This window comes from Polyodon spathula, chromosome 17 (assembly GCF_017654505.1).
Source record: "Polyodon spathula isolate WHYD16114869_AA chromosome 17, ASM1765450v1, whole genome shotgun sequence".
Taxonomy (NCBI): Eukaryota; Metazoa; Chordata; class Actinopteri; order Acipenseriformes; family Polyodontidae; genus Polyodon; species Polyodon spathula.
Genome location: NC_054550.1, coordinates 3,165,804 through 3,186,911, shown reverse-complemented (window position 1 = coordinate 3,186,911; position 21,108 = coordinate 3,165,804). Strand labels below are relative to the sequence as shown.

Sequence of the window (21,108 nt, the reverse complement as noted above, 5' to 3'; positions counted from 1 at the left end):
CACTCAAGTGGTTGCAGGTCTTGCACTAAAACTCATTTACACATCCGAAATGTGGTTTTGATAGCACTAAACAGAAACCAATTCCAGAAAGGTAATCCTAAAACAGTGTGCGTATCTAAATGAGAAATCAAAAACCATGCCATTTGATAGCAAGTGCATTAACTACTTCCATAATCCCAAATTAGACCCTATTGAACATTTCCTGATCACAACCAATCCTGTGTGAAACTGGCATCCTTGGCAGGATACTTCTCCTTGAATTTCCTGTTCAAGTGCAGGTCGGCAGTGCAAAAGCATGGGCGAGACCCCAGACACAGTATTAGAGTTCAGCCAGCTATAAAAGAACGCCTTCCATAAAAGACAAGGACATCTAATGTGGTCTAACCTAACTTCCTTTTTTACCTTTTAATCAGGTGTACAAGCTACCCGATTATATACCATCTTGTATTGTTTACCACAGGTTTGTGACGGCACATTCAGCAGGGTGAACTCCCCCTTCAGCATTGCCAAGAGACCTAAACACAACTCTGAAATCCAGACACCACTCTTGGACGAGTATTGCCTTGCCTTGAAAATTCTGCAGAAGGTCCCTCTCATAACGGTGGAGCTGTGTCCGAGATGAAGCCACGGTCAATCATTTCCAATAGGCCACGAAGAAAAGACCTGTTTGGAATAAGCTACCAGACCCCAGGTCAGTCATCCCATGTTAGCAAGACCCTTGGGAAGAGCTTGGAGTGAGAATGAAAGCAATCCTAATCAGACCAGAGCACAGACCGTCCTCGTCTAGCATCTACTAAACATTTCAGTACGCTCCTGCTGCTCTCTTCCGATGAGAAGAGCTCGCAGGCATGGCACGGCAAACTCAGGGAAAGCAAACTGCTCCATTGGTTTTGTGTTGGTGCAAGTCAATTAAGCTGTCACTTGCTCAGACTGATCTCTGTTTTAAACACAGAGGTATAGAACATAGCATTTAGCTTTTTTTCGAACAACACATTTTTCTTCCAAAACGCAGCGTTTACATGATAACCTGTAGAAAAGGGAGACCAGTTGTACTTAACTGCACAAATCACTTAAAATAATAAATTCTTTACACTTTTAATCAACACTGTCAAAAATAATGCATAACGGTTTTAACTGCTTCCAAGATTTAACAGATTGTTTAAAAAAAAAATCTTGAATACATTATTGTAAACAAATACATACAAATAATTCATATTAATTTCCATTCACCTTATTTTATATTTATTACAATTAGACTCTTTTCTGATGCACTTTTATTTAAAAAAATCGTTTCTGATCCATTGCATACATCTTCCCCGCAGGCATCTTTCTGAAAAACAGGCTGTTCCCTCTGCTCATGTTACCCTGCAAAATGAAACAGAGGTCAGCATCAATCTGCACACCTGTATTCAACTACAGGGCAGGACCACACTATAAAAACTCTGGCCAGTAAAACATATACAAGCGTTTCTATTGCCTATCCTGTACAATAAAGAAATGGCGCAGCAAAATACATTTCAACATCTGCAAGAAATGTTTTTACTGCAGACTAAATACAAGCTTCAACAATAGAGCAGGCACATGAGGCAACTGCAGTATATGGAATAAAATGACCATTTGATTGTATCACACAGGTATGCATATCGCAATATACTGTGGTACTGTGAGATTAGGGTCCTGTCACAGCCCTGATAGATACCCATACCGTTCTTTAGAAGTTATTTTATATAGAAACCATTCCTAAAGAAGCACTTCTGTTAGTTACCTCTCTGCTGAGACTCCTCCAGCAATCAACCCAAGAGGGGTAAACAGGAGCGTTTGGAGGAAGGCCGCCAGCAAGTCTGGAGAAGGACAAATCAAACCATTTATAAACCATGCACACGATAGAGCTATGCTACACATGTGGAGCAGAGCCATGTACACAAAATACTACTGGAAAACTATTGTCAGCCAAGAAAGATAACAAAAACCTTGAAATTGTGCATTGCAGCTAGAGGCTAGTATCAAAGCAACACATCATAGTAGTTCTCTGTCTATACTACGCAGAGCAACTTAGCTTCCAAGAGAAACACCTTTTAAGAACAAGTTGGTACTTCTGTTATGAAATGTGTCTCAATCTAAAAGAAAGGCTGAATCCGTGTGTGATAGGTCTGACCACTTACCCACAGTTATTGACTGCCATGAGATTTGATACCAGGAGGAAGGGGTAGGTTAGCATACTAGCAAAGAACTGGAAGAAAAGAAACGGAAAAGTAAAACACAAAAAATAAATGCACACATTTTACAATAGCGTGTAATTCTTTAATGCAATTCAATTCTGATTTCACATACCCCTGTGACAGCCTGGGAGCAGTTCTTGATCTCCGCCACATGGGACATCTGTAGCAAAAACAAACAGGAATAAAAATCATAAAACAGCAACACCTGTAATATGGTGCAGTCTGGTTTCCGAACAGCATAATTAAAAGGCAGGCATACATTAACAAAATCAAGCTTTGCGGCTTTCACAAAATCTAAAAAAAAAAAAAAATCATTCTGACTATTCTAGGCTAGCTATGGTGACCTAATACAATAACATGGATTCTCACAGTGCGCAGGAAAGATAATTTTTTCCCCCAAAGGAACCCTATATTCCTTCCTGTTCTCAATCTTCCCTTTTTAGACAGACAGCCACCAAGACCAGACAACAATCCAGCACCCCAAAGTGTTTGCAGTTAATACTGAAGCACTGCTACTACACACCAGCCTTTCATTTTCATTACCGGAGATCTTGGTTTGAATCTGCTTCAGGCTGGTTGCAAGTGAAAATAACTAGCCTTCTGTAAATGGCAGTTCACAAACCTCAAAGAGCACACTGGGCAGCCTCAAGAAAGAAGCCTACAAGCATTGTATCAGTACAGAGACTTAACCACTCCCTCTAGACTTGCTTGACTCAAACAGTGCTTTGCTCTACAGACAAGACCAGTCTTGTGTATTACTGTAAAAAAATAAAAATAAATATTGAATACACTTACAGAGTTGTCTAATGCATAAGTGTTTATTAGATGAGCAAGCATGTTGCACAGCCACAAGGAAATGACATCACCAAGGAGGCGGGGAATGAGACCACTGGAACGAGAACACGTGCAAAACGTTTTTTTAGCGGGCATCCTCAAAACATCTCCGTCTATTAATAGGGGCTGAATATGCAAAATCGGCAATGTGCAATTACTGTACTTACACAAAAAATCCCAAGATTCCTTCTTCCCTGTAGATAGTTACAACCGACTCAAACACTCCGCTGTGGAAATGTAAAAAAAAAACAATACATTTTCAACTCTGACCGAACAGTTGCTGGACGTTTTTAATAGAATTGAGAGTCCACTAACCTGTACTTGGTTTCCCTTCCAATAAACTGTACCATACATCTTAAAGTGATCACTAGGGAAGAGGAGAAAGGACAGAACATAAATCACACAGTAGAGCAAACATTTATTTACAGCTTGCCAATAAAAGCAAAAATAAGCAAAACAGACAGCGAAATACTTCATGGTGCTGCCATATGGCCCCATCGTTTTGATTTAAACCAATGAGACTGTAGTTACCATGGAAGGGATGAGTGACAACTGTGGCACAGGAACGTGCCACCATCTCCCTGGCCGTCTGTGGAAGGCAAAAAAAATGTTATTCACTTGGTTTAGAAATCTGGAACCCACTGGTTTAACAGCCTCCCATTGACCAAGGACCCAGTAACAGAGTGTTAGAGTGGTTACCCAACTGGTCAAATTACACTCAAGTACAGTATTAATATTAAAATGTACATGTTTTACATAGTTATTAATCTACTGATCCAAAGAGAGCTACTTTCCTATCAAATCATTACTATGTGTTCAGCTATATAAAATAGTTTAAAAAAGCAAGCATGCATTTAACCCTATCTTGCATGAACTATGAAGGATGTTTATGGTAAACACATTTTAACCCCCTCCCAGTAGCTTGGGTTTACAGTGTAGGCTTTCCTACAGGTTTGCTATTCTGCCAGTATTAATTCATCCATGCAGACTGTGATTTCTCACCTCTTTGACAACCTGCTGTAGAGATGACAAGTCCTCTTTCTGGCTGTTTCCTGATTCCTGGAGAAAGAACACATCAAAACACATTTTTTTTTTTTTCTGTCACAGTTAGAAGCCAGTTCCAGTGTTTCAAAATACTGCATTCAGACGTAAATGTTGCAGGTTTTGGTCAGACAGAGTAGAAAAGGCAGATTGAAAGAAAGGTGTTACCTCTGTCTTGTCAGCCTTCTGGTAGTTCTAGAAGAGAATGAGACGAATATAACAGTTAAATGAGTAGCAGAGACATGCACAAGAAACAGAGACACACCTATAAAATATAACCATAGATTGCAGTACTGTGGATGACCTCGGTTTCTGCACAACTGGCAACAATGAAAGCGTGAAATCATTTTGTAGAATGACAGACACCTACAGTACTTAGACACAGAAAATGATAACTGGTTCTCTTAGCTGGTCCGAGCTGCACAGCTACTTCACGCAGCCTGTGCCTATATAAATTCACATGTACGTTGTATATGGTCAAAGTGCTTTTGCTTTGTATTTAAGGGTCATGTTGAGTTCTGACCTGTAGAACTCTGCTGTGAACAAGGGTCCCAATGGTTCCTGCACACAGTCTTGGAGCTAAGCCTTTAAACAGACCTGCTTTCCCATCAATCTTCACAATGTGCTTAGCTACACACAAAAAAAAAAAAAAAGTTTCACAAAAGGTTCACAGAAACAGAACAAACAGAATTAAAAGCAGCTAAGCCTTAACAACAGTTTGCATAAATTGATTACCGTATATTCACAGCTGTGCAGTTCTTCTAAAATGTTGTTTTTTGGAGCAGATGCACCCCAACCTCCAGAACTAACACAAACGTATTAAAATAACCAGATTGGTGCAGACAGCAGGTTTACACTGAACAGCTTTAAAGATGACATCGACTGCAAGTGCAAACAGGATATGGGGACATGCTGCCATACACAACAGCGTTTCCTCCTCACTTCTTTCAATGATCTGACGATTTCCCCATTGGATCTCCTGTCCCAACGTTCGACAGAACCATCATGCACCAGGCACTGCCCAGATTGTGCTACTAACTGGTACACTGTAAAACGTACACCCTTTTTGAGAAAAATTAAAAAAAAAAAAAAAAAAAAAAAAAAAAGAGCTAAACTAATAACTCAATCATAATGCACTCTGGGAATGTAGTTTATTGGTGTCCACTGCCCACTGTTAATCACACATTAAAAACTACAAATCCTACACCCTGCCAGTTTCACTGATTTATCAGTGCAATGGCTACTCGTTTCCAGACAGTTTGAAAACTTGTCAAGCCAAGATGAGAAAAATAAATGATCTTCATTTGACTGGAGAAGTTTCAAAAGAAAACTGCGATGAACAAAATTCAGACATGTCTGTATGCCTTTACAAGAAATGAGCAATTAAGGTATTTATTATCATCATCATTATTATTATTTTTCCAGTACTGAAAAAGGTTACACAAGTATGCAGATCTGAAGAGACTAAATGTAGATCATGCACTTCAAACATTAATATTTGCAGGAGCTACTGGACTACATTAGGTCAGAACAGCTGGTTTATTATTTAGTATGTGTTTGAATCCCAGGCAGTGTAAAATGAGACTCTCTCTAACCTGCAGATCATTACTTTAACCCACCACTAGATGTCTCAAAGTACTTAAAAAAAAAAAAAAAAAAAAAAGCAGCACACACATTTAAAAATGTGTGACCTTTGCGTTTGCTGTGGTCGATGGCTTACGATACACTGTGCGTTTGCTGTGGTTGATGGCTTACGATACACTGAGCGTTTGCTGTGGTTGATGGCTTACGATACACTCACCATATGCAAAGAAGCTCGGCAGCTGATAAACCTGACGGCCAAAGAGGTTTCTACCTAAACTTGGAGGGAGAGGTTCGTGTCCAACCTGCGAGCAAATGAAGACATTTTCAAATACTTGTGACAGTACAGGATGACATGCATGTTTGATCAGCTGTTTTAGTCCAAAATTTGAATTTAAAAAGTGTAGCCCCGACTGGCCAAACATTTAGTTCAGAAGAGATTAATCAATGGTGTTTAGCAACATAAAAGCAAGAGTCACAAATGAAACTACACTTAAAACAGAACATGATGGAATATATATATATATATATATATATATATATATATATATATATATATATATATATTATACACACACACACACACACACACACACACACACTATACACACACACACACACACACACACAACACACAAATATATGTTATATATATATATATACTATATACTCTATATATATATATATATATATATATATATATATATATATATATATATATATATATATACACACACTTTCACTCAAAGCCAATTTTAATTGACTACCAATGGCTTCACTTAGTCCTTTTTACAAATTACTGTTAATTGCAATTTTAAGGAGTGCGGTGTTAGACTCGATCAAAAGAGAACAGGAATTGATTTTTAAAAGGAACTGCGATTGCAAAAAAAGGTATATATACACCCAAAGTGTATTTTCTATGAACATATAGTGATCATGTCAGTTTATTATTTGAATAAAACAGCAGCACAAACATTTAGGATGATTAAAAAATAACACAGTCAACGACAGCACATTATCTAACAGTAAAGAAAGAGTTCCGTGCATTGTATCTTTTCCAGACGAGAAAAACAAATCACTGTTTCAGTTCTCATATTTATGTTTTCGTATGTACACACTGTCAAAACAGAAATAAAACAAAACTAGCAAACTGCAGTTTTTAAATATTTATTGATCTTATTATATATGACATTCTCAAGCACACCGACTCTGTGGCAGTTTAACTAGTGCCAAATACCAAAGGTCATGGTGCGATCAGTACAAAATACCACTTCCGGCAAAAGCAACTACCGTTTTTCAAAAAAAGGGTCATATTTTACTTGTCAATGTGTAATAATTCTCAGACTTGTGGTATATACAGATAGGAGTGTCAGTCCTGGAGGACCGCTAGGGTCTTCACGTTTGCATTCCAACTTAAGCTGTCAATTAACATAATTGATCTATTTGTTCAATTTGACATTTACTATTTCTCAAGGTCTTTTACAGATGCACTTGATTCAAGGTACACGACCTGTGAAACATGTTGGGGTCGGGAGAGCAGTGTTAAATGTGTCCAATTAATCAAACAATTAGACCAATTAAGTAATTGAGAGCTCAGAGACATTGTGACCTTTCAAGACCGGAGTTTCACAGCCCTGAGATGGACTATTTGTTCACGGGCCCGGCCTCAGACCGCTTTGAATCGCTCGATTTGACGCTTACTGACATCAGGAATACTGCATAACCGACACTCAGGAGGAGGTATATCAGCGATGCACCTAAATAATGCACTGACCAGCCAATTGCAAGCGCCACAATATATAAAAACAGACACCTTTCCCACACAAGGGTAGTAACTAAGAACACGCATAGTGCAAGACTGTGTAACTAGCGCCGTGCACTGCCACGCAAAATGCAATAAGATAGGGAGCTAGCGCCTCACCTGTACCAGCACCTTGATGTACATGAGCGGGTGGGAAAGGACAGTGAGCCCAGACCCCAGCAACATTTGACTGCATGTGTCCGCCATCATGAAAGAACCAACCTCCTCCAAAGGGAACCAGGGAGGGGAAGAGCGCGTGTCACGTGACACGGTGGGGCGATCACGTTGTGGGAGGGTTTGTCCCCCCCCCCGTTCATAAAAAATCACGTGAAAAGGTGAAGCCTCATTTTCTTCCTCTGTGGATTACAGTTTAGATAGCTGCGTTCTTCCTCGTCGTGCAGCAACGTTGTTTTTTTTTTGTTTTTTTTTTTATTTATATATATATATATAATAATAATAATAATAATATGTATTTTATATCAATTTATATTTATATTTATATTAATTATTAGTTATCTTGGACTCCCATATTAGCATATGTTATGGTTTAACTTTTAAAGCATGCGTTATTTTCTGGTTTCAAGGTCACCTGTTATAATAAATCACAATAACAAAAAACTGGCTTTGAACATATTATCAGTATTCCAATATTAGACCAATGGCCCCCTCTACAGGTAAATGGAAAATGACAGCCCCCAAAGCACAATACCAAGGCAGAACAAGGTACCACACGCTGAAGTGCTAACAGGCAATAATGCCCACACCTCTAACGGGCCAATTCCTGGTGCTGGGGTCCCACTGTGTTTTCTGGTTGTCATTCCAACTGACTTAATCAAACCATTAACAGAACTAATAATGTGTTTAATTAGACATTTGTAATTGTTCTCAGCTATTTAAAAAGTTGCCCATTTCAAGCTACTTATAAAATCGCACAGTTAACTTGAAATCTCCAACTGTTTAAAAACTGAAAACAATTAAATGTCTAATTAAGCTAATGAATAGTTCAATTAAGGGTTTAGTTAAGTAACTGAGCGCTCAGTTGGAATGAAAACATAGCCACAGGAGGTCCTCTGGACCAAGGTTGAGAAGCGCTGCTCTAGAGTGAGAAAGAATGATTTAATTTTAAAAGGTTACAATTATTCTTCAAGATTATTTACGCATGTAACTCCCAGTTCGCAAGCTCTCATACTGCATCAATACCCTTAGTGCATATAGTTTCAATATAATAAATCGCATTTACAATAATCACGAATATAGCTTCGCCTAGTAGAGAATCTCAAAACGTCCCCGCTAAAAGTAATTGGTGTTACAGGCATTGTGTACCCTGAAGTGATGAGAGTCAACAGGCTTGACTAGAGCAAACCGTTACTTTGCTGAAGGCACACAGCCGAGGAAACGTTTACAGAAAAAGCGAACATCAGAACTTTAAAGCTGGGGAAGAGATTTCAAGAAAGCGAATCGATTAATGCACAAATTATCCTAATATAATATAATATAAATGTTAATGCAACAGCTGCAGGAACAAACGAAGCAGTGCTTTTTTGTCTGGTAGTTTTCTTTGCCATCGTTGTTGCTTGGTCGGGGTTTGTTGCGTCACAGACGGGGTCTTGTCGAGGTCGCCCAGGCGATTTGGTGCTACAGAGATCGACTTGACATCCACCTGGAGAAACTCCACAGCTGCGTCTGCCTGACCGGTGAAACACCCACTGACCCGTACGATGAGTGCTGCTATAACCACGCGTGGGTTGAAGTGCCACTCCGCGGTGAAATGGGTGTTGTATTGGTACAGGTGCGAAGGTGGACGGGCTGTGTGCTAGCCGGGTGTCTTGTAAGTGAGACAAGCAGTTCACGGAGTGTGTGTTTAACGTTAAATCAAACAGCAGTTATTGTTTCTACGATAAAACCAATTTGCGTCCGGGTGCCGTGATGGACTGTCCGAAAATGTTCCCAAACGAAAGAAGTGTTTAAGAGAATATGGAGCAATAGAACATTTAGCAGAATAAAACAAACAGCTGACGCGTAGCGAAACAAACGTGAGTTGACTTGAAATTAAATAACCAAGATAGAAATGTGTTCTTATATAATGAAAAAGAACTCAGTGACAGTATAATAACCCAAACTTAAAAAACTAAAAGTGGTTGAGTATAGTAACTCTTACCTAGTTCTTTTTGTAATAACCTATATTTTGAAAGTTTAAATTTGTGATTGTTGTATATTATGATGGGGTGCAATAAGGAGTGTCATTTCAGAATTTTTTTTTCAGTTTACTATAGCGTTCTGAGCTTTGTCAACATCATTCTTATTCGTAAAATAAATTCCACCACTTGTGTGCTGTAGTGCAAGTCTTCCACTAGTTTGTTTACACACCAAGCGGTTAGTTTTTGTAGGAAGAAAACAAGCAACAGTCCTTGAATCTCCCGTCAACCTAACAGTCAATTCAAAATATGTTTGCTCAAAATGCGACCTTGTTGCAATTGGTTCCTACGAGGGCTGAAATTATTTTTCCAGTAGGCAGTAGTGCGACAAAAGTAATTTCTCTCGTTTATGTTGTTGGTGCGAATTCACTATTCTAGCAAGTGAACGCCCCTGCGATGTTTACGCTATACACCAACATGTCAGTAACATGCACATCCCTGCTAACAGTATGGCGTTGTTTTGTAGGTAATTTCTAATGTTAGTATAATTTAAAATGCACATGTTTTTTCTACGTTTTAGTTTTAGCTTTTGCAGCACTGATACGTAACCGGTTTATTGCAATTGGATGGGATAGTCAGATGAAAATCTCCTATTTTATTGTACAGAAATAATAATAGACATGCATAACAAATGCACTAAATTAAATCCACATCCTGCTGTGGGTTGCAGGCAAGAGCGCGACTACCTTCTTTTATTCTAGGGATTTGCTTTGACTGCCTGCTTCTTTGATGGCTCTGCACCGCCACCCTCTGTGCATTGTACTAAACGCATCAGCATTGGAAACGCAGTGTATCTTTTACGACTTCAAGTCATAGTCATCCATCGGAATAAACGTACCACCTTACACACAGTGATCAGCTGATGTTAACAATGAAAAGTCATGATTTGCAATTTATTGAAAAAAAAATATTTTATAGCTATATACAAAATATACAAAGGGTTTTTTTATTAATATTATTCAAAAAGTCTGCCCTCAACCACATTGCTTTCTACACTCCCTACCCTACAGGAGTTTACACTTTCTCATGAACACAGAAAACAAGCAATAGTGCTTACATTTAACAGTGGCAAAATTGATATCTGGAAATAACATTTCTAAAAGAAGACTCGTTACAGGGTTGCGTTTTTACTTCCACTAGAAAACAGACTGCATACTTCACTAGTGTTTTGTAGTAGGTGAAACAGTAATAGTTTGTATTATTACATTTTAAAGAGCCAGGAGATCCTGCCTTCAAGTCGTATCTCGTTGTCAGGTACTGTCGTCTGACAACTATGGGCTACAATGTAAACCTATTCTGCTGAAAAAAAGGATAGAGCAAGGCAAAGAAACTAACAATGACAATGATGCATTAAACTAGACTGACACCACATGACGAATTGTAAGACATCGGTAAACATGAAGCAGCACAAAGTACTCCAGATCAGTTCACTTGCACCAGTTCTCTTGAAAAGGTCGATTTACCTGAACCATCTTAACTGTTAAATACAAATGTGGCAATCTAATTAAAATTAGTGGTGCAGAGAAAGGATCTCTCTATGGCACAGTGACCAAAGCAGAAGCCAAACTGAATATAAGCTTTGATACAGCCCTGCTGATGGAACTGAATCTGAGTAACAATGCAGGTTAAATAAAGCTGCCTTTTCCTCTTTGCTTTGCACTTTGTGTAAAATAAAACATTTAATAATGAGGAACCAGAGTAAAATGCAACCAAACTTCTGCCATTTCAAGCAATTAAGCCTCCACTGCTAAATTTAAGTCTACTATTATATCCATGTTTAAAGTTACAAAGTTGGTTTAAGAAGTTTGGGTACATTAAGAAAAAAAAGGATTACACACACACACATATATATATATATATATATATATATATATATATATATATATATATATATATATATATATATATATAATAAGTATTGAAAGTGATGCAGTAACACTATGTGCTCTGAGTCAGTTTTCTCCTCTTCAGTCGTTCCCTCCAGTCCTCAGGAAGGGCTTCAAAGTTTGCACTTTTTCCTGCTTTACCACTGAAGGAGGAAGAAAAGCAAGAGACAATAAATAAATAAATGAAAATAAATAAATAAAATATAAAAAAATAAAAGACACCAGTTACTCACTTAAGCTTCTGCAAAACACTTGCTTTGAACACTCTTAAGTGCCCTCAAGTGATCACATCATACACAAATGTATGCAATTACCAATTCAAAGATGCATTAAATGATTTAAAAAGATTGTTTCAATGCCTATGAAATTTTTTAAACAAGTACAGTGCATTTGCATAATACATTTTTAACTGATAAGAAAGGCTGTAACTATGCATGCTTTACAGTACTATCTAATACAGAGGGATATGTAGTATATAAAAGTTGCATTGACTTGTTTTTAGTACACAATAGGCAACACCACAAACTGTACAGAAAAATAAAGTATTTTCGCTGGGTGTATAATTGCTACAACAGTATCCTGTGCTGCTGAGGTAATCAGCACACCATGCTAGTGTTTGTGCAGTGTGCCACAGAGGGGACCTACGTGACAAGCTGCTGCTGCTTCCACTCCTCTATGCGCTTGTGGTTGAGCACGGTGTGATCCTCATCGCTGGAGCTCGAGTTCTCCTCGTCGTCCAGCTCCCGCTGAATACTCTGCCATTTCTGAACCAGGGACGGCATCTTAGTCTTGCTCTTCTTTGCCTGGAGGGGTCAGAGTGGGGATACATTTGGAAAGCTTTAGAGAAATAAGAAGCCAAGCACACCAGTTAGCATGCTGAATGCGGCACTACAGCCGAAACACGCTTCTACCTTTCTTCTAGTTTCACGTTAAAACCACAAATTGAAATTCAGTGCAATAGGAGTCTTCAAATGAAGCTCTGCAGCAGATGCCCTCGCTGTCTTCACATACAAGCACCCACCTTGTCCTTTTTCAGTCTCTTGGATTTCTCCGCTGGCTGTGTTTTCGCTGCCAGCTGGTCGGTACTGCTGGAGGCTGGGGCTCGGCTCGGAGCTTGCTGAAGCAGTGGAGTCGGTCCCACTGCCATCACAGTCTCTGTGGGAGGGACAGTAGCAGCCATAGCCGGGACTCCCCAGAAAACTGGAGGAACAACCATTGGGGCTGCAGACACACACAAGCACACAAATCTGACATCTGTTTCACAGTGCCAGTGAGCTCCTCTGTCAAATTTCTATCCTGTCAGATTATTTTACGGGTATGTGGTGCATAGGAATGAAACCTTATCAGTCATTCCTTTTTATAAGGACTACATTAATTACTTCAATAGAAAAGGAACCCACATGATGTAATATATCATGATTCCGAATGGAAATGTTGTGTACAAGTGGCTACGAGATTAGTTTACTTTACTGGTGCATTAAGATTACCTGCTGCCACAGCGGCTTGGCTGTACAACACTGCGTTGCTGCCAATAGTGGCCGATTTCTGTAGCTGCCCTGAACTGGAGGCCGTTGCTTTCCTCTTTACAGTCTTAGTAGGTGTACCTGGGGAAGTGGCAGATTCTATGTTCTAAATAAAAACAAAAAAACAAAAAATAAAACAATACAGAATGGAGCAGGGAATATATCTGGTTAATTCCAGGCGCTGTAGGGAACAACGTTGACATTACCCCTCATCACACAAGGTGAAAAACATGCAGTACAAGAATGTTTGTACATCAGGATGTTTATAATACAGAACCCTGGTCTTGTTCACACAAAGCCTCACCTTGTAGCTGGATGCAGCAGGAGGCAGCAGGGGTTTGCGGACAGAGTCATCCTCGGTGCCCGGGGCTGGTGGCTCACCGTCATCTTCCTCCATCTCCACCTCCTCTATCTCTGCCTCCTCGCTTTCAGGCGGGGGTGGGGGAGGGCCCTCCCCCGGGGCCCCCTCTGGACCTCCCCCACCCGGGCGGAGGTGGGAAGTCTGGAGGCAGAGGGGGGTCACAGGCAGGAGGGAGTGGGGGTTGAGGCTGGGTCTGGGGCTGGGGCAGGGACCAGTAGGATGGCACCGGCAATCCGGGAGGCACAGGGGCAAGGCTCATGTAATTGGTGGGTCCTGTGAAAACAGCAACATTAAAAAAGGATTACTTCACCTAAGCTGTATAAAACTTGTCTCAAAATGTGCACACGAACTCGGCCATGCATTTGAAATCAGGTTTATACCAAAGTAAAGACAACTTTTTGGGTACATGATTTCAACATCACAAGATTCAAAATCACATGTTTTACTGGTTGTTGCTCTATTGGAATTGAAAGAAGATGGACTATGATCTCAATTAGACCTTCTAGAGAATTATTCTAGAGAATGCTCATTATAACAGTAGACAGGTAAGCAACTCAAAACCCCATGGTAGGCACCTCCAGATGTATTAAAATAAAAGTTCTAAAGACATAAAGTTAATGAAATAAGGAAAGCTAAATGATTAAAATTCTCGTCAATGAAGACCTTATTCCTTGACTACCATTACTGCAATGACAAACGCGGGTGGCTAGGGCGGTCAGCTATGTAATCAATAAAGAGGCCAGGAATCTGACCTGTCCCCATCCTGAGCAGGTCAGCCGGTGGCTTGGGTTCACCCTGGTCTTTAGAGCCCTGCTCCATTTTCATGTCCTTCCCGTCCGAATCCCCTTCCTCCTCCACATCGGGGAACTCCCACTGAGAAGCACTGGTGTGATCGTTAACATAGAAATAGCGCCTGTGATCCCTAGAGGGGAGGAAACAGAAACAGGAGGCATCTCAGCAACTTGGGGAGCCCTGCCTAAGCACATGCCAGGCTACAGTCTGCCCGGCTGCCGCAGTAGACGGTGTATGCTACCACCAGCAAGGGGTCAGGAATGAGCCCGAAAGGAGAACGGGAAAGGAATTTCTCAGGGTAACCCAAACAACCCCGTGTGTTAGTGTAGTTACCCAGAGGAATGCCAGTGACCAGAGGAGAACGTGGCTCTCCTTCCTGCTTACTGATGGAGCGGGGGGGGGGGGTCAATTTATCGACACATTGGGAACCCACCTTTTTCTTTACGTCTGATGCACTGATCAGATCCCCCCCCTCCCCCCTCCCCCCCAACAAAAAAAAATTTTTTACAAATTGACACCTATTTGTTTTTAAAACAAAAACAAACGGATGTTTACTCCGAAATCCCTAGGGCATTTTTTTTTAATATATATAATATATATCTATATATATCTATATATGATATATATATAATATATAGATATATATACATATATCATTGTATATAGGAGAGAAAACAAGAGTTAAAGCAGAAAGCAGATTACAATTTTATTATGGGAATAGACAAATTAATGGTAGAAGAAAAATAAATGAAATAAAGTGGTCTGACCTGCACGTCCAGGAAAGAATTCCCAGCCTCCCTCGTTACTGTCGCCATGGAAAACCTTCCTCCCGTTGGTCAGGGTGTCATTCGTTTCTCTTGGCAAAGGATCATCCTGCAAAGCGCAAAGCTGTCTCTCGCGCGCGCAACCACCTTCCTAGAACTACAGTACCCTTCGACTGACAGCGCTCCAAAATAAAGGAGGTCTGCTTTAGGAAAGGTGTGAGTGGGGGTCGTTTAGTTAGGCTGGCCCATATATCTTTTAGAGTTCCATGCTAAAGACTTGTCCAAAGAGTCAGTAGCAGATTTTGTTTTTGTACTTAAGTCTATGAAACTTGCAGAGATCACATCCTCTAGTGGTTAGTGGTGGTGATGTCACAGTTCCGGTGGGGTGGGGGGATGGGGGGGTGAAAGTAAAAAAGGTAGAGAGAGCGTACCTGTCCCAGTGGCAGGACCAGCCTTTAGGTGTGGCGTTAATTTCATAATGTTTAATCTGTTCGGCTGCTTCTTGAAGCTTTCGCTTCAGATAGTTTCCGCTGAGAGATCCTTCCCGCCAGTCTGCAATCCGGGTCTGAGAGGGCACACACAGAGGGGTCACTCATTCGCCATGCCATCGCCAGCCTGGTCTGGCCATTTCATTAAACAAAACAAAGGATGCAAAGCACTGAATGTCATTTCGATGCTTACCTCCGTTTGTAAAAGCAGCACCTGAAAGTTAGATATGGACTTTTTGTTAATTCCCAAAAACTCCATTTTACTGGTCAGAGTGTTAGCGAGCTCCCCGATCTGAAACTGTAAGGAAATTTTTTTTTAAAAAGAACATAAAACATTTAGAAGGTACACCATCACTCACTGGATATACAAACTACTCTGCTGTCCCTAATGTTGAAATAAAAATAAAAGCAGCTTTTTTTTTATTCCACCAATACAAAATAAGAGCTTTCATGTTGGTAGCTATTAACATCTCTTGTCTTCAAACAGTCTGTAGTTCTCATTCATGCTGACTATGCCCTTTCAATTACTGTTTGACAGGTTCAGCTAGCCAGTGACTGACACATTACTACCATCCCCCCTCTCCCATTTACCAGCGTAGAGCAAAAAAGGCATTACCTTAAGGTCGACATTATCATCCTCTTCTTTTTGGGCCACTTTGGGTTTGGTCTTCTCTGAGAGAGTCTCTGTGTCTGTTTCATCTTCCTCCGCTGGCGTTTCTTTCCCCTTTGAAGTGGCTGCAACATCCAACACAGAGGAGATTTCTACAACGTCAAACAAGCCTTTATTAAATTAATCATTTCACATTGCTTTAAACAGAAGATCACATATTTCCAGCGCACAAACATATCATGCATGTGTGTCTGTGTGTGTGTGTGTACTGTCCAGTCACAGTGCACTCTACCTGTTTCTGGGGGGTCTGGGGAATCCCTGCCGGTCTTTTCTGAACGACTGTTGGAATCTGGGCTGGCAGATCGAACAAAAGAGGTCTTCCACTTCCCCTTTTTCAGAAGCTCCACGCGGCTGCCCTCGTGGCTGACGTCAGACCGAGGGCTGGACCCGGTCAAGCTGCCGTCCCCTTCCTCTAAGGCACGCAGCTCAGCCTAGTGGAAGTGTTAATGTTGATTGTTACTTTAAAATGACAGCACACATTGAGATGTGGATAAAGCACCTGTTGCAAATTAGGAGTGAGAAGGCACCAAGCAGTTTCATGTAGCAGGGATGGAAAGAAGATTCCCACTGCACAGAAGTTTCTCCATTTCTGGTTTTACTGTAAGTTTTAGAGAACACCCATAGCTTGTTACCTATACTCTGTGGCAAATCAAGTTCGTATTAAAACATGGAACAAGTGAAACTGCCATGCAACAGGAGTCTTATTTCGCTCCCTGAAGCAGTTGTGATGTTTTCGCTTGTGCAGTCAACTGAAATGAATAGGTTATTTTTCCTTCTCAACATGTAAGAATCTATGCATCACGTAGTCGATCATTTGGACAGGATTGCCCATATGGCTAAACTGTTCGTAAATGCAGTAAAGACTGCTACCAAGGAATGATCTAGTCCACTAGTTCTACAGCTTGGGAGGGACAGAGGCATGCAGGGCAAGCTCTAAAGCTTGTGATTCTCTGAGTGAATGAAAGTGTCAGGGTCGTAGCTCCCTTGCCTTTTTTCTCTCCAGTGCCAGTTCTAAGTCTCGGGTATCTTCCTCCGTCTCCTCTTCCTCATTCTCCCCCCCCTCTGAGCTCTCTCCAGAGTGGGCATTACTGTGGGAGTCGCCATGGGAACGAGTCTCTATGTCAATGGGGGCGGGGGGCGCCACAGCTGGCCCCTCCCCCTCAGAGCCAGGCCCCTCCTCCTCCAGGCACACAACTTTCTTCCGCCACCTCTCCTCGGCCTCCTTCACTTCCTCCGGGATGAGGGGGGCCAGCAGAGAGGCAGCAACACCCCTCCTCTCCTCCTCTTCACTGGTCAACGCTACGACACTCTCCATGACTTCCTGCAGAGCAACAAGCCATCCCCAATTAAACAACTGACAATGTCAAAAGCACAATCTTTAAATTCAAGCCTTCAAACGCAATCTGCTACAGAGGTTTTAAAAGTAGTGGTGCAACAGTGAAATGAGGAATTATAAAATGTTTCGTACAACACTCAACAGAAACACTGTTTCATTTTCATACCACCCCAGGTGAATTAGTTTGTTTTACAGCCACCATACTGATCCACAGCCTTATTCCACACTGAAATGTGCTTTTCCCTAGTTAGGATGCATATTACAACCAGCAAAGCAAACACAGTGTTCCAAACCTACCTTCTTACTCTCTTTCTTAGCGATCTGCACAGTCATGGAGATCATGGGGTTCCGTTCTGGGTAAAACACAGCACTCTGTGCGCTACTGCCATTGACCGCTGTGGTAGAACTAGAGGATAAAGCAGATCAAATTCATTGTCAGTTCATGGTAGCAATTAATCAGATTTTCTTTTGCATTTTCCCATAGCATTAAATTTAAAATCCATTTTTAAACAGCGTTTTGTAACCAATAATTTGTTTTGGAAAAATAATTTAATGAAAACGAAATGCTTCCTTAATAGCATAATGTTGTAGCATTTACGAATGGTAAAATTGTTTTATACGATGGCAAGACTGATTAGCAGTGTAATATTTAGAAAGTGGTACCTGTCTGTGTAATGCTGCAGGCCCTGCACCTGATGAGCCAGGTCCAGGGGTAGCTGCCAAGTCACTTCGTTGGTCTCGGTATTCCAGTAATAAAAACAACCCGAGTTCTCATCCCAGACCTCCTGCCAGTATCCCATCTCCACACCAACTACAAGAAAACACAACCTTGTTCAAAAACACAAACATATGACTGTTTCAAGCCGCAGATTTCCTATTTGGTTTCAAGTTACAGATTTTCCGTTTGATAGATGCTATCTATCTTAGTTGACTACTAAAAAAAAAAAAAAAAAAAAAAAAAAACTTGTTATCCTAACTCAGACTAGATCCTATCTTAGTTGACTAAAAAAAAAAAAAAAAAAAAAAAAAGTCACTTGTCACCCAAACCTGACTTAGACCTAGTGCATCAGCTCACTAGCCATAATACCTCCTTGTTTGTGGAGAACACAGTGCTGAAATGGACACCAGCATACGAACGATGTCTAATGCCGCATGAACATGAATCTTAATGGGGGCACTCACCTCCGGATAGAGAGTACTGTGTATCATATTGAAACTCCGCCCCTGTGGTTGCAGCCTCCACTCCATTAGGGGCTGCAGTGTGGCTTGGGGTAAGGGGCTGGTCTTTGGGCTCTGGGCGAGGAGGGGTTGGAGGAGGAGCTGTAGAATGAGCCGTTGATGCCTCTGGAGTCTGGGCAGGCTGGGTCGTGATCGCATCGATTTCCTGCTCGTTAAATAGAAAAAATATTTATGGTGGTACACTAACTGTAAATACCATCATAGCAAACTAAAAAGATTTTTTTTAATAAAGGAATGAGAGAAAAGTAAAAATCACTAACAAAGCGAGTTTACAGCTGAGCTAGCAGTCCATATACTCACAGCTAGGAAATTGGCCAGTGTGCTGTCAATGTCGCCAGGCTGGTTGTGGTTGGCTTTTGCTGGCTGGGGCTGCGAATCAGGGCTCTCCTCTTCATCACTGTCTTCATAGGCCCCCAGCAAGGACAAACCCTCTGCAGGACAAGAGCAGCATCTTTAAAAATAAATTAACTCAAGGGTCTGTAGGCTGCGCTGCTTACCATTGCTAAGAATGCAACTACACGACAGGCTCCTGCAAAATATCCTGAGATGTCCTGAGATCTAATTAGTAGTTTACGCTGCCTTTAACATGATGCCTTGCATGGATTATGATGAAGACAATACAACAACAGCTTTACAGTATAGTTGCCAGCAGTAAGTTTCAGGCTATTTCACAAAGGACTGCCAACCTGTTCATATACTATACTGTGCATCTACCTCAACAACAATGCAATTAACACAGTTTTGGAAACGCTGTAATTGAAAACAAGCGGGATGGTCTGATGGTTTTGTTTTGGTCTCACAGACACGCAGTTACCTGTAGCTTTGACTGCAGGAGGCTTTGCTTCCACGCTGATCTCCTTGGAGGTGCTTTGCATAAATATGGGTCCATCACCAGTGCCATCCTGTTCATCTGGGAAGCATACCAACATAATAAGGTATAGGGGATGGTAATAGAATAGATAGGGGGATGGTCAGGTATATAGGGAAATTCATTCAGAAAACAGGAAGATTTAACCAGTCAATAAAATAAATAAATAAATAATAAAATCATGAATCAAAGTGTTGGGCTCACAATATCGATAATCAAAATAAACAGTAGGTGGCGACAATACGCTTCAGCGGAAGATTGGTGGCCATTAAAAAAATTAAAAGGCGAGTCGGGTGTCTGGCACGCAATAATTAGAGAAGGAATCCTGAAGCTTCCTAAATTAACAAAAAGACTTTGCTGAAGTTACAGCATCGCTGGAAATTAAAACAATTGCATATTATTAACCTACTACACGTTGGTAAAGGTAAACACAAATACACTTTAACTGGACAAATGTTTAACCTAGTTTATTACAGTTTAACCTCGAGGTACTGACGATATACTTCATTGTGTGCTGATCTCAACAATACATGATGGCATACAGGGATGGAAATAAGACTCCAGTTACATAGCATTCACCCATTTCACGTCAAGCATGTGTGTGTGTATTTTATTATTATTGTTTCTTACAGTATCCAGTTTCTTGTTTCATGCGTCAACTATCAAATTCGTGTTTTGCGTGAATTACTCTGATGGTGACACGCAATACAGAGATGACCTCCTACGTGAAGGTGTTCCACACGTTGAAAGAATACTCTCTATCTAGTTACTGTACCTAACGGCAACGTAGGACTCAAACGTATTGCGATGCAGAAGACTGGAGGAGGCCGTCTTTACTGAACACTGCAATGTACTCCCATCCCTACCAACTGGAAATGTTACACATCAGTCAATACATAACTACATACATGCTTTTGATGCAGTTTTATGATTTGATATGTCTTTAATAATAATAATAACAATAATAATGTTGAAAAAAATGTGTTAAAAAAGGGTAAAATCCCTATCTCTGCAATAAAACCAAAAGATGCAAATTAACCGATTGAAACGCACAGGCGAACTACAGCAACGCTATGTTGTTCCAACCAAGCTTACTCTGCCGTTCCCCAGGCGCCACAGCTGTGGGAGCAGTCACCCCGCTCCCATCAACCCGATCCCCGGGCTTCTGTCGTGGCCTAATTCTTTATTTACCTTCGGATGTAGATCCTGGGTCCTCTTCTCGCGAGTTGCTACCGACCGTGGTGATGCCACGGGGAGCCGGTGGGGAAAGCTGCAGTATCGGCCTGCGGCCTGGTGCCGTCCGCACTTTTTTACCCATTAAAAGCTAAACTAACTATAAAGCGATGGTCAAAAGCACCGAACACACCATATACCAACAAAGAGACCAAGAGGGCGGGAACGGAACTGACGTTTATCTTACGTGCAGGCTTCCTCAACAGCGCCATACTGTTCAAGGAGCTATTGTTACACGTGTCTAATACATTAGTTTGTGCAGTTTTGACGTGTTTTA

General features: G+C 40.9%; 2 protein-coding genes across 2 annotated transcripts; both read right to left on the bottom strand.

Annotated features, from left to right (window-relative positions):
* Positions 1 to 1,081: 1,081 nt before the first annotated feature.
* Positions 1,082 to 7,737, bottom strand: LOC121329603 (mitochondrial carrier homolog 2-like). The gene is made up of 13 exons (XM_041275267.1): positions 7,597 to 7,737; positions 5,896 to 5,980; positions 4,618 to 4,724; positions 4,263 to 4,289; positions 4,056 to 4,112; positions 3,585 to 3,642; positions 3,369 to 3,420; positions 3,221 to 3,280; positions 3,015 to 3,108; positions 2,332 to 2,379; positions 2,163 to 2,230; positions 1,766 to 1,841; positions 1,082 to 1,365 (listed from the first exon to the last, which is right to left on the bottom strand). The coding sequence occupies exons 1-13, from the start codon at positions 7,684 to 7,686 to the stop codon at positions 1,279 to 1,281; spliced, it is 909 nt and encodes a 302-aa protein (XP_041131201.1). The 5' UTR covers positions 7,687 to 7,737; the 3' UTR covers positions 1,082 to 1,278.
* Positions 7,738 to 11,586: 3,849 nt separating this feature from the next.
* On the bottom strand, positions 11,587 to 20,993 carry LOC121330079 (formin-binding protein 4-like). Its single transcript, XM_041276347.1, has 18 exons — positions 20,790 to 20,993; positions 19,545 to 19,640; positions 19,031 to 19,161; positions 18,674 to 18,875; positions 18,155 to 18,302; positions 17,789 to 17,897; positions 17,144 to 17,476; positions 16,388 to 16,586; positions 16,102 to 16,220; positions 15,679 to 15,783; positions 15,429 to 15,562; positions 14,194 to 14,363; positions 13,564 to 13,714; positions 13,385 to 13,532; positions 13,045 to 13,186; positions 12,579 to 12,778; positions 12,203 to 12,360; positions 11,587 to 11,700 (listed from the first exon to the last, which is right to left on the bottom strand). The coding sequence occupies exons 1-18, from the start codon at positions 20,914 to 20,916 to the stop codon at positions 11,610 to 11,612; spliced, it is 2,763 nt and encodes a 920-aa protein (XP_041132281.1). The 5' UTR covers positions 20,917 to 20,993; the 3' UTR covers positions 11,587 to 11,609.
* Positions 20,994 to 21,108: the final 115 nt, after the last annotated feature.